Below are 13,480 nucleotides of genomic sequence, written 5' to 3'. Positions count from 1 at the left end.
TCCTGTTAAAGAAGATCTAGCATTAAACTGCTTTTATATGACACTTAAGTGTAAATAAACATAAAATAAGGTATGTGTTTCTTATACTCTGGATCTTATTTAACTATAAGACTCAAAGAAATCAAATACAAATAATGACAAAACCAGTAAAATTCCAACTGGAAACATTAACTTGATAGGTGATAATAATTTAGTTAAAATTAAATTGATGCTAGCAAAATGACTAACAAAATATAAATTCTGTTTAGCTCTAATAAGCTAAACAAAACCAAATGCATGCACCAAAATTATGGCATGTTTCATTTTTAAGGTGGGCATTCTTATGGTCTACATTATGCTTACATTTTTAACATCAAAATGAAAAGTAAATTTTTTTGAAGTTAGTTTTTGTTAATTTATTTTTAATTGGAGGATAATTGCTTTACAATATTGTGTTAGCTTCTGCCATACAACAATGTGAATCAGCCATAAGGATACATGTTCTAGTGAGGTGGATGAACCTAGAGCTTGTTAGAAAGAGTGAATTAAGTCAGAAAGAGAAAAACAAATACCGTATATTAAAGCATGTATATGGGATCTAGAGAAATGGTACTGACGAATCTATTTGTAGTGTGGGAATAGAGACATAGAGGATGGACTTTAAACACAGCAGACAAAGGAGAGGATAGGATGAATTGTGAGACGAGCATGAAACATGTACATTACCATATGTAAAATAGATTGATAATGGAAGTGTTGTATAACACAGGGAGCTCAGTGTTTTGTAACAACCTGGAGGGGTGGGATGGGATGGGGGGAAAATGTAAATTTTAATAATAATAGACCCACACTTCTAGTTTAATGTTTACTTAAAAAAAACTAAAAATGCAAAAATATACGTCATTCACCTCACTGGAGAGCCATTTAGCACATGGCTTGTTGTCATAAACTTTTATTTTAATGATGTCTGAATTCTCTAGCAGTGACCTTATCTTTCTGTGAATACCTGGTTTGGTTTGCAGAGATTTTTTAGAGCTGGAGATACAGAAAGAGCAGATCCTTGCTCAATTAGACTTTGTGCAAAAACAAACAAAGAGAACTGAAGAGCTACTGGATCAGTTGAGGTAAGGGAAAACAGATAGCATTAATTTGTGTTTTATCCTGTACCTTTGTGGTTATCTCAATCCACAGGTGCAGTTGACATGTGTTTATAAAGTCTATCACTGTTTTTAACCTATAATGCAATGTATTCTCAGAAAGAAGAATTAATATACTCAACAGTAAGCTGAAAGTATACAAGGTGGGAGAGCTATGAAATTTGTAATGTTAAAATATTTAATATTTTATATTGCCTAGACTTGGCTTTTCTCTGATATATAACTCAAAATTGAGTCAGTTCTTATTTCTTTCAAAAGCATAAGTTTGTACATTCACAGTATTGAAATTAAAATAATGACTGTCTCCCAAGCCAGTAGAAAACTCCAATAGTTGCTGATGGTACTATTCAGATGGTAGAAGAAGTTAACTCTCTTCTTTTATCTTAAAAAATGTTTTTTTGTCTTTTCTCTTTCTTTAGCTTGTCTGAATGGGATGTCATTGAGTGGAGTGATAATCAAGCTGTATTCACCTTTCTTTATGACACAATAGAACTCATCATTACCTTTGGAGAGCCAGTAGGTAAGTAGCAAGAATAAGATAATTCCTCTGTAGATAAAGTATGGTTAAACTTACTAAAGATTCATATCTTTGTTTTAATACAATATTAACATGTATTGACATGATGAAAGTACTGCTGAAAATCTTAAAAGAGGCAATCACTTTAATTAATGATAATAGAATTTTATTTTATTAAATAAAAAGTTAAAAAATTCAGCTAGTGAAAGTTGCCCTTTGTTGAATTACATTAGATAATAGAAATTTTGCCTATCTAGAAAAATGGATCAACATGCTCTTCACATCTATTTACTCTGATTTCTTTTTTTCCATCTGTTTGTCTGTTATGATAGAGGATTTGCTCTAATGCTGATGATTCTTGACTGGGTTTTTGATGTACATAAGTTAACCCAAAAAAGTAATTGGAAATTCTCTGTGTATTGGTTGGTAGGTTTATCAAAATAGGTAAACATCACTAGATGGTAACTTGATAGTGTCCTAGCTATTTTGTTATAATCTCCTGTCAGTATCTTTAGGTCTCTTCTCTTGAAACAGCTTCAGCATGGCTAGCCCTGGGTGAACATGGCCAAATTGAAACTTTGAATCTTTATAATTTCTCAGCCTCCAAGCTCAATTCTCCTTAAAAGTTCCTGGGAATTCCTTGTCTGTCCAGTGATTAGGACTTGCACTTTTACTACCATGGCCCCAGGTTCAGTACCTCGTTGAGAAACTAAAATCCTGTAAATCATGTGGAACAACCCCCCCAAAAAAAGTTCCTTTTCTAAATGAATATTATCAACTTCTGTTCAGGTCTGAAATTAAAAGTTAGGAATCACTCTATACCTCTTTCTTCTTTACCTGGCATATCTAAATTATGAGTAAGACTTACTGATTCAGATTTAACATTCATCTACTTTTTTGTGTCTCTTCTGCCAAGAGACACCTCCAGTCTATACAATAACACTATAGGTAGTCTTTCTGGAACTTTTTCTTTTCCCCTCTATTTCTTTCTCCTTCCTGTAGCTGTAGTAATTATTGAAAATTTTATCATGTACCTCCTACTCTTAGACTGATGATCAAAATGTTTATAACCTGTAAAGCCCTGAATGAATTGAATTTTTCCTTCTTTTTCTGCCTCATCTTACACTGTTCTCTGCACATCGGCCACAGTGAATTTCTTTCATTTCTTTAAAAGATCATGGTCTTTCATGCTCAGTCATATTCCATCCTACCTCAGGACATTCATCCCGATGTTTCTTATGCCTGGAAACTTTTGCCCTGTCTTAGTCCTCTGGGTTGCCATTTTAAAAATACCATAAACTGGAACTTTCCCTGGTGGTCCAGTGGTAAAGAATCCGCCTTCCAGGGCAAGGGACGTGGGTTCAATCCCTGGCTGGGGAACTAAGATCCCACACGCCTTAGGACAGCTAAGTCCATGCACCAAAACTACTGAGCCACCGGCACATTCTAGAAGCTACGTTCCACAAGAGAGGCCTGCGTGCTGCAACTAGAGAAAACTTTTACATACCATACACTGAGTAGCTTATAAACAACAGAAATTTATTTCTCACAGTTCTGGAGGCTGGAAGCTCAAGATATGGGTGCCAGTATGGTCAGGCAAGGGCCCTCTTTCAGGCTTCAGACTCTTCATTGTATCCTCACGTAACTAGCTAGCTCTTCAAGGTCTCTGTTTTAAGAACACTAATCGCATTCATAAGGGCTCCATCCTTATGATCTAAGCACCTCCCAAAGGTGCTTACACCTCCTACAACTATCACAGTGGGCATTAGGTTTTCAGCCTATGAATTTTCAGACCATAGCACCTCCTCTTCACTAAGTAAATGTCTACTAATAGTCCTTAAGAGCTCAACTAAGTTATCACTTTCTCAGGAAAGTTTTCCTTGACTCTTCTTTTACTCACTCCCTCTGCTATTTGCCCTGCTGGTATATGTTCTCGTTGCTTCATGCAGTTTTCTTAATTGTGCTTATTACAGTTTGTAGTTCTTGGTGTGTTTATTAGTGCAGTTATCTGTGTGTCCCCCTGAGCTGTAATTCTTTAGAGCATAGGTTGATCATGTTTGTTTGTCTCACTAGCATATCCTCAGTGCCTAACACATAGAAAATATTCAGTAGAGTGAAAAGAATCAGAATCTTAGAGACAAGAGATAACTCTGGTGTATGGAAGAACAATCAGCTCTCCTAGCTACCTAAAATTCATTGCTGTTATTTAGTCGCTAAGTCACATCCAACACTTATGTGACCCTATTCATTATAGCCCGCCAGACTCCTCTGTCTATGGGATTTCCCAGTCAAGAATACTGGAATGGCTAAAATTACTGTGACGCTAAAAGCATAAATTGTTTTCACTGTATTTGTGCAAAGATAATAGGTGTGGGGAGGTTGTAGTCATCTTCTTTATATGATTCCTAAAAAGAATATTATTTTTGCACAGAAGTTAGGGTTCAAAGGAGGAGGCCCTGATAAATTTACAAAAATGTCCCACACCTTACATTTCCTTAAAGGCCTGACAGTTAATATAGTTCAGTGTTCTCAGGGGAAACTTTACATACACAGAGAATAGTATGATTCAGGGATAAAGCTTCAACTGTTTATGAAAAAACCCTGCTACCCAGAAAGAATAGGATTCTAAAGTACTGAGTTGTATGTGGCTTTAAATCAGATGATAAAAAGAAATACTGTTCTTATGCTGGTTTTTCCTAGTTGGTCTCCCTTTCCTGGACAAGGCTTATAGGAAGATTGTTGATCTGAATTTTCAATCTCTGTTAGATGGTAAGTTCAGAACATTTAATCCAACAAAACTTTGTTGGAAATTTGTTTAATATTCATTAAATTATTTAATAAGTGTAAATTGTTCCTTGAGAACTCTTTTACATACTAACTTAAATATAAACAAGAATAACAATTAGCAATGTGTTTTGGACCAAAACCTGCTTGAGAATTGTTCCAAATATTGTGTGGGCTTTAAAAGAAATTTTAAAAAATTATTACTAAATCTTGAGTAATAGCTATTTCCATAATTTAAAAATTACCATTATGGGTACTTACTTTGTATCAGACATGTGTATTAATTACATCAACACTATTCTCCATTTTGCAGTTAGAGAACTATAGCTCAAAAGCAGTAAGTATTGTGCTTAGGATCATTCAGGTAGTAAGGAAAGCCAGAATTTAAACTCAGGGTTATATTACATTTAAACCTACACGTTTATCTCAGTTTTATTCTGTATGTGATAAAGGTTTGAGTTTATATCACAGTGTCTTATGTTCACTATATATGATGATTTATGTGTTTGATAATAAAATGGAGATGATAGTTAGATACCTAGATGTTTGAAGGTATTTCTAGTTAATATTTCATGTGTGTGTACATATATAAAATACATGAATAATAAGTAATACCCTGCTTTTAATTTTTTTTTTTTTTTTGCTTCCTCAGAGGATAAAGCTCCTCCTTCCTCCCTTTTAGTTCATAACCTTATTTTCCAGTACATTGAGCAACAGGAATCCTGGAAGAAGACATGCACAACACAGCATCAGGTACCCAAGGTAAATTCCTGCTGAAATAATTTAAAGGAAAATTATGTCAACTGTCCCAAAAAGCAGAACTGAAATTTTATGTATGTAATACTGACTCCTGAAATGGTAAATATACTAAGATATACTAAACTGTTTAACTTTGGGGGATTTTTATAAAAGAGTCACTAAACCCTGAAATGTTTTTATACTTCCATCATTTCTTTTTCTGTTTTTCCCAGATGCTTCAAGAAATCTCACTGGTAGTGAGCCATTGCAAACTCCTTGGAGAGGAGATTGAGTTTTTAAAGCGATGGGGACCAAATTATAACCTAATAAGCATAAATGTGAAAAATACTGAGTAAGTGTATTAGTTTCTGTAGAGCTGCCATGACAGAGTACTACAAACTAGATGGCTTACACAACAGAAATTCATAGTCTCACAGTTCTGGAGGCTGGAAGTCTGAGGTCAGAGTGTCAGCAGGACCAGTTCCTTCTGATGGCTATGAAAGAGAATCTATTCCATGCCTCTCCTAATTTCTGGTGATTTCCTGGCAGTCTTTTGGCATTCCTTGTTAGTAAATATGTAATCCAAGTAGCATCTTTTATCTTCACATGACATTCTTCCTGTGTGTATGTCTGTGTCCAAATGTTCCCTCTTTGTTAGGACACCAGTCATTTTGGATTAAGGGCCTACCCTACTCTGGGATGATCTCATCTTAACTAATTAATTCTGCAATGATCCTCCTTACAAATTAGGTCACATTCTGATGTACTAGGGGTTAGGGCTTTAATACATGAATTTTAGGGGACACAACCCATGACAGTAAGTAGTTAGTCAAAAACTTATTAAAATAATTTAATTAATAGTTTCATGACTAATGATGAAAATACAACCATAAGCTTGCTTTGTTCCAGATGTTTTACCCTCTGTTCATTTGATAAGCAATGATGTATACCAGAGGTTCAGTATAAAAAAATGTATTTGTGTTTCATTCTATTTCTGTTTTGTATGTTTAATTGAGGATCTTGTCTCTTACAGATTGAAGCTTTTATTCTCCAGCTCAGCAGCATTTGCAAAGTTTGAGATAACTTTGTCTCTCTCAGCCCACTACCCATCAGTCCCGTTACCTTTTTCTATTCAAAATCACCTTGGAAACATTGGGTGAGTAAAGAGCAAGCAAGAAAGGGCTCCCAACTACTTTTTTACCTTTGTTCTTTCTTTTGAAAGATTTCTCAAAGTGGTCAGAAAATGGATAGACCATAGTGAAAGCCAGAAGTCACCTTTCTCTCTGATTTCATTTTGAAGAATTTGTTCTTTTAAAATCAGTGACCTTCATTGCTATTTCCAGTGAATACTGGAGACCATTGGTCTATTTTTTTATACTTGCTACATTTTATGGTCACTCCTTCCTAAAACAGGAATTGAGAAGAAAAAAAAAAATCCTGCTTAAGTTTAGCCCAGATCATATCTGAACAACTTTTATGGCCTTAAAAACAGTAATCACTTTAAAAATTGTGTAGTCATAGTGCTTTTCTCAATTAGTTTATGGAACAGACTTAAAAGTACTTCATTTCTACTGTATGTTTTGTGACTTTTTGTATACACTGTGGACAGATTGCAAGGTGATAGAGTTTAGAATATGCGCACCCCGAATCTGTCAGCAAACACCAGTAGTTTAAATTTTTATAGCCAGAGAAAGCAGCTAAGTCACGATACCTTACATTTACATACATAATTGGTACTTAGACCTTATTTTTAGAATCTCAGTTCAAATTGGACAGTCTGATTATTTCCAGAAATGCCTGTTTGTGCTTCCTAGTAGATTCAGAAACCCTACTCAAAAATATGAATTTTACTGAAATGAAGACAAGTTTCCAGGAAAATTAATTAACCTTTTGTTCTTTCCAGCCAAGATGAAGTCACTGCCATTCTATCTAAAGTGCCACTGGAAGACAACTACCTAAAGAATGTAGTCAAACAAATTTACCGAGATCTGCTTCAGGACTGACTGCCCTTTCTACCACTAGAATCATGGATTGCAGTTATAACAGTCAAGCACAGTACACTTAATAATAATACTGTGTCAGTGTTTCAATTACTGTTTAACATTCATCTTTAGGTCATAGAAGTCTAGTAAAGTTTCTTCTGATGGAAATTTCTCCCACTAAAGTTGTGCTGTCTAATTTAGTACAAACTCTTTAAGAACTAACTTTTAAGTATAAGAGGAGGGGTCACCACAAACAAAAATATTAGCCATTTTCCCATATCTAGGGCTGTGATTTTTAGGTTTCTGGCTTCTGCCTACCAGATATTTCCAGGGTAGTCATGTCTATCTACAAACCACTCATCCTCCCTTTTTCTCCATTCCAGAGATGTTATTAAGAGAAAGCAATAGCACTCAGCTATTGGAGTGGTTGCCATCTTCTCTTAAACACCTAGTGTTCTTTTATATAGTGTCTACTAGCATTTTCCTAATAAGTATAATTTTGTAGGGAAAAATTAATTTTTGGTCTGATACATATCTGTAAATATATTAATACTGTTTTTGTGTTTGTGATATAGTAAAGAGCTGTATATAGAAATACATAGAGATGTATAGAGAGACATCCCTCTACCTGGGCAGTTTCGAAACATCTTCCTGAAGGATGCTTTACAACAAGATTCTCAGTCTCCATTTAATAACAGCTTCAAACAATATCACACCCAAAACACAGGTTTGTCAAGTTTTGGTAATGGTAATGAACTTTTAAGTATTGGTTTCTGAAGCCAAACACTTTCTTATACACAAAAATAGGCACGTCCACTGATATTGAATAATCAGTATTATCTGTAAGATAGACAAATGTGAAAAAACTTCATCCAATCTTTAGTCAAATCCTAATCATGATAATTTTTGTTTCCCTTATATATTTCTCAAATATATTTACATTTTTAAACTAATTTGTCTTAATATTTTGCTTTATATTTTGGGATCAGGTTAAAGTTTTATGGGTCCCATGAATGTTATTTGCCCTCTTGATTGGCTTTTACTCCTGAACTACTAGTCAAAATAGTAAATGGTCTTTTAAGCTTCAAAAGTCAACATAAAACTCATTTGCCATAAAAATCAATATTTAAATGTTCCCTATTTCTGTAAACTCCTTGAAAAAATTTTAAGGTCATCAATATGGTGTTTCCCTGAAACTTCCCATGAAATTTGTTTTCTTACTGGAGTTGTTTTATTTCTTTCTTTAAACCTAAAAAGTAGAAGTTTTGTTTTATGTATTTTGGCAGCCTGGAATGACCAGTTCCAAGGATGATTTGGCTTGTAATGATAATCTCTGCTTTCTTGGGTTTGGAGTACATAATTGTATTATTTATCTAGTTATTTGCTTTTCTATTTGTTCAAAGTATTGGCTATTTTTATAAAATTTTTTGGAAATTTCTTCACTAGTGATTGGAAGCAGATTATTTTTTGCACTATTAAAGTAAGTTTATTATGTAAATATTTTTAAAGCAGTATCTCTTTATGAAGTTTTTTTTTTTATTCTGTATCCAATATATCCTTGAAGATACGCCTAAGCAAGCTCCCTTTAGGAATACTCACCTATTTGAAAACTCAGATAAGATTAAAGTATGTCAGGACCTTAATAAAAGGACCAGGTACAAACCGTAGTTATCCCTGTGTGTCTAAGGCACAGTAAAAGTATTTTGAAGTCTGTTAGGAAACTATTATTTCTTAAGAATTAATGTAGTGGTTCTCAAAGTATAGTCCCTAGACCAGCAGTCCCCAACCTTTTTGGCACCAGGGACCAGTTTCATGGAAGAAAATTTTTCAACAGATCAGGGGCCAGGGGAGTGGTATGGTTTAGGCAGTAATGTGAGCTATGGGGAGCAGCAGATGAAGCTTGCCCACCACTCACCTCCTGCTGTGCAACCCAGTTCCTAACATGCTGCAGACTGATAACCAGTCTGTGGCCTGGGGGTTTGGGACCATTGTTTTAGACAACCTCCCTTAGCTCTTCACAAGTATCCATGTTGTTGACCTAAAGTCTAGACTGCCAGATATTTCTCCAACAAAAATGGATTCAGGATCAGAAGAAAACTGCAATTCGTGGTCTGCAACCATGGTGGGCCACATGCAATTTCCCGCTCTACAAGGAAAGAAAAACACTTAATAGAGAGGAAAGGAAAGCCAGGAGGCTACAGGAAACAAAGGCTTTTCATTGGCTGAACACTTCCCAGAAAAGGAGTCTCTTCTTTTTGTTGGACTCTGCCAACAGTACAGGCCATGAGAATTCCCCATTCTGCTCTTCTTCCTCTACTTAATCGAGGTTTTTGATTACTAATTTTTTAAAATATGAAATCAAAACGAAACAGAAAGGCAGGGAAACGCTGCTAGATTGCAGGAGACTAAAGAACTTTTGAAAAGCAGGAGAATGCTCTTATTAGGAAACACATGTCTGCAATTTACTTTCAAAAGATTTTTTAATATATATAATTTTATTTAGTTATTTTTGGCTGTGCTGGGTCTTCATTGCTGAACAGGCTTTTCTCTGGTTGCAGCAAGCGGAGGCTACTCCGCATTGGCTTCACTGTGGTGGCTTCTCTTGTTGGGCAGCGTGGCTCTGGGGTGTTTGGGCTGCAGTAGTTGCAGTGTACAGGCGCGATAGTTGTGGCTCAGGGTTCTAGAACACAGGCTTAGCAGCTGTGGTCCATGGGCTTAGTTGTTCCATGGCACATGGGATCTTCCCAGTTCAGGGATCGATCGAACGCATGTGTCCTCCATTGGCAAGAGGATTCTTTACCACTGAACCACCAGGTAAACCCTCAAATATTTTTTTTAAAGTATGTGTGCATATGTGCATATATGCATGTGTGTTAGAGATGCAGGAAAAATGAGAGAAAACAAATACAACAACATGTACATAGGTGTTTAAATGCACTGTTTAATTCCACATGCTACACAGTGTGGCCAAAAAAAAAAGAGAAGGAAAAAAAAGGTTTTCTTGGTGGCCAGGCATGAGAGGTAGTACAATTCTAAGATTTCATTGAGGCTCTAGTAAAGACTGATGAATTGCTTTTGTTCCATAAGGAAGTATATCTTCCCACAGCTGTTTCTGATGCCAAATTTTATTTCTTTCCTCCCTAGACTATGCCAAATTCTTTCTGGTGATGTTTCCCCATCCTTTAACAATTTTCCAAAATGAAAAATTGTATTGTGTTCTTTTTAAAAATTGTGCTTAAATCACAAGGAAAGTAAACATTTCTCTTTTATTCTGTCCCTAGACACTCAATTTCCCTTTTTAGAGACAACCAGTGTTACCTGTTTCTTATCTGTTGTTCCAAAGCTGTCTGTATACAAAAGTAAACATGTATGCAAGTAGTTATGAGTGTGTAAATATATATTTTTTCTCTCCTTTTTTACACAAATAGCCCATCAATACACACTGTCCTTCACTTTACCTTTTTCACTTAAGGACATATCTTGATAGGTTCAGATCAATACATAAAGAACTTCCAACACATATTTTTGCTTTTAGTTAAATCGTAGACCACTGGATGGATGTACTATATCTATTGATAAGCATGTAGGTTGTTTATCACCTTCTGCTACTGTAAATTATGCTGAAATTTTGCATATGTGTAAGTTTATCTATAGGATAGCTTCCTAGAAATGGAGCTGTTAAGTCAAAGGCTAGTTGCATTTGTAACTTTAATAGATGTCAGCAAACTGCCCTTTAAAATAGTCAAATCAATCCTACTAGGAATGAGTACCACAAACTTGCTAATACAGTGTGTCCCAAACTTTTTGATGGTAATCTCATATGTGCTTTAGAGCAATTTGTATGTCCTTTTCTGTGAACTGTCTGTTGATAATCTTTGCCCATTTTTCTGAGTTATCTTTCTCATTGACTTGTAGAATATGTTTATAAAAGAATTCTTTTTGATATAGGTTGCCAAATTTCCCCCATTTGTTGGTTTACTTCACATTATTTATGATGGGTTTTGCCATTTAGAATCTTAAAGATATATATATAATGATGAAATGAAATTAACATTTTAAGGCAAGACAAGAAAAATTTTTCACTGCCCTTTCAGGCCTCCTCCCTTCCCTCTAGTGTGCAGTGTGCGTCTGCATTATGCATTAACCAAACCTCCCCAACAGCAGAAATACCTGTTCAAACATAGAGACAAGTTTTTCTTCTGGCACCAGCCATGTAGTCCTTAGAAAAAAACATTCTTTTCTCATTGCTGTAAGAGATCTCAATGAACTACCACCTACCTTGTATATGTGGACATATTTGGTGAACTTATGTATAAAGATTATGACTGATATGACTGGTACAGAACAGACTTGGTCAGGTGACCTGGACAACACCTAATGGAAGAAAGTTCTTTTCTTAACTACTTAACGACTCTATTAATGTTACTAGCCATGTTACTTGTATTCTGCCTATTTTATAAGATTACTGGGTTGTTTAGTTGGTTTGTTTTTTGTGTGTATGCTTTTTTTTTTTTTTTTTTTCACATTACAAAATGTGTGACTGAGCCTCCAGTAAAATAATAATGACTAGGGGACTTGAAATGATTGACCAAATATATAGTTGGTGGCTCAGGCAGTAAAGAATCTGCCTGTAATACAGGAAACCCAGGTTTGATACCTGGGACAGGAAGATCCCCTGGAGAAGGGAGTGGCAACCCACTCTAGTATTCTTGCCTGGAGAATTCCATGGACAGAGGAGCCTGGCAGTCTACAACCCATGGAGTCACAAAGAGTTGGACATGACTGAGCCACTAACACTTTCACTTTTCAGGGGACTTGAAATGATTGACCAAATGTATAGTTCAATAAAATCAATGTTTATAATAGTGTAGGTATGGGAATAAGCCATTTCCTGGGCCATAAGAGACAAGTAAGACAGGCAATCCAGAGGCTTTGGGCAACTATTAATAGGCCCGAGTCCAGTAATAGCACAGTGAGTGGCATATCAATGAACTCCTCGCCTGACCTGGGAATGAATATTCCTAATGCTGTGGGACAAATTGGTCATGAAATGCCTCCCAAATCTTTGTCAAAATTAAGACACAAAAGGAGGGTTTTGTAAAAGAAAAAATGTTGGCCACCATCCAGTTCTATAAGATGCGAGTCATTATCAGTGTAGGATGACACACAGTACATCCTAGAAAGGAATTCAGGGCGAAGAGCAGGATGAGGCATTTCATGCTCTGGCAAAACTGGCAGAACTGGCCCTCAGATATTTTCTGGAGAAAATTTTATGAATCCAGTTTCTTGCATCTTCCCATACTTAGAAAAGTACTAACACCATTAACTAAGATATCTATTCTTTTTGAATAGTAGTCAGCTACCAAGATGCGTGCTTGGTTGCGCATACCCCTTTGTCAAAAGTCACGTGTATACCTGGCTTTCCCCTTTATTTCTTTGGAACCTGTAAAGCCCATGGTTTCTCTTAGAATTTTTATGGTTTAACACTTTACATTTATATCTTTGATCCATTTAGAAATTTATCCTAACACAGAGTATGAGATAAGGATCAAAATTAATTTTTTTCAGATGGCTATGTGGTTATCTCAGCCCCATTTAATGAACACCATTTTTTTCCCAGTGGTTCATAATTTCTCTCTTCTCATATACTAAATTTCTCTGTATATTCATATTTATAGCTGAGTATGGTAGACAGAATAATAGCCCCCCAGAGATGTCCACATCTTAATTCCTGAAACCTATGGATGTAACCTTACATCACAGTAGGGACTTTGCAAATGTTCTGAAACATCTTGACATGTGGAAACTATCCTGGATTAGTTGGGTGGGTCCAGTGTAATCACAAGCGTCCTTATATGCGGGAGTCAGGATGTCAAGAGTCAGAGAAGGAGATGTGACGATGGAAACTGAGATCAGAATGATTGTTGGCTTTGAAGATGGAGGAGTCTACGGCCATACCACCCTGAATGCACCCGATCTCGTCTGAAGATGGAGGAAGGGACCTCAAACCAGAGAAGGCAAATGCCTCTGAAAATTGGAAAAGGCAAGGAAACAGACTCTTCTAGGACCTCCAGAAGGAACATAATCCTGCCAACACCTTGATTTTAGTTCATTGAAACCCAGAATTTAGGAATTCTGACGTCTAGAATTATAAGACAATACATCTGTTGTTTTAAGCCGCTAAATTTGTGGTAATTTGTTACCAGCAGCAATAGGGAACTACAACTCTGGGATAACTAGTCTGTGCCATTGACCTATTTTTGTGTACAAGTACATTTTAATTATTATAGTTTTATAATTTAGTTTATTGGCTGGTTGGTTCA

The 13,480-nt window shown here is 35.8% G+C and overlaps 1 protein-coding gene across 1 annotated transcript in view; it reads left to right on the top strand.

Annotated features, from left to right (window-relative positions):
* Window positions 1–11,680, top strand: part of KNL1 (kinetochore scaffold 1) — a 70,944-nt gene extending 59,264 nt beyond the window's left edge. Inside the window, 8 exon segments of the mRNA XM_061157571.1 lie at window positions 1,002–1,103; window positions 1,556–1,656; window positions 4,354–4,422; window positions 5,090–5,199; window positions 5,409–5,527; window positions 6,209–6,331; window positions 7,079–7,175; window positions 7,177–11,680. Coding sequence (XP_061013554.1) covers window positions 1,002–1,103; window positions 1,556–1,656; window positions 4,354–4,422; window positions 5,090–5,199; window positions 5,409–5,527; window positions 6,209–6,331; window positions 7,079–7,175; window positions 7,177–7,197 — 742 coding nt within the window. The 3' untranslated portion in view covers window positions 7,198–11,680.
* Window positions 11,681–13,480: the final 1,800 nt, after the last annotated feature.

This window comes from Dama dama, chromosome 12 (assembly GCF_033118175.1).
Source record: "Dama dama isolate Ldn47 chromosome 12, ASM3311817v1, whole genome shotgun sequence".
Lineage (NCBI taxonomy): Eukaryota > Metazoa > Chordata > Mammalia > Artiodactyla > Cervidae > Dama > Dama dama.
The sequence above is the reverse complement of the archived record's forward strand: the minus strand, read 5'-3'. Positions and strand labels throughout refer to the sequence as shown.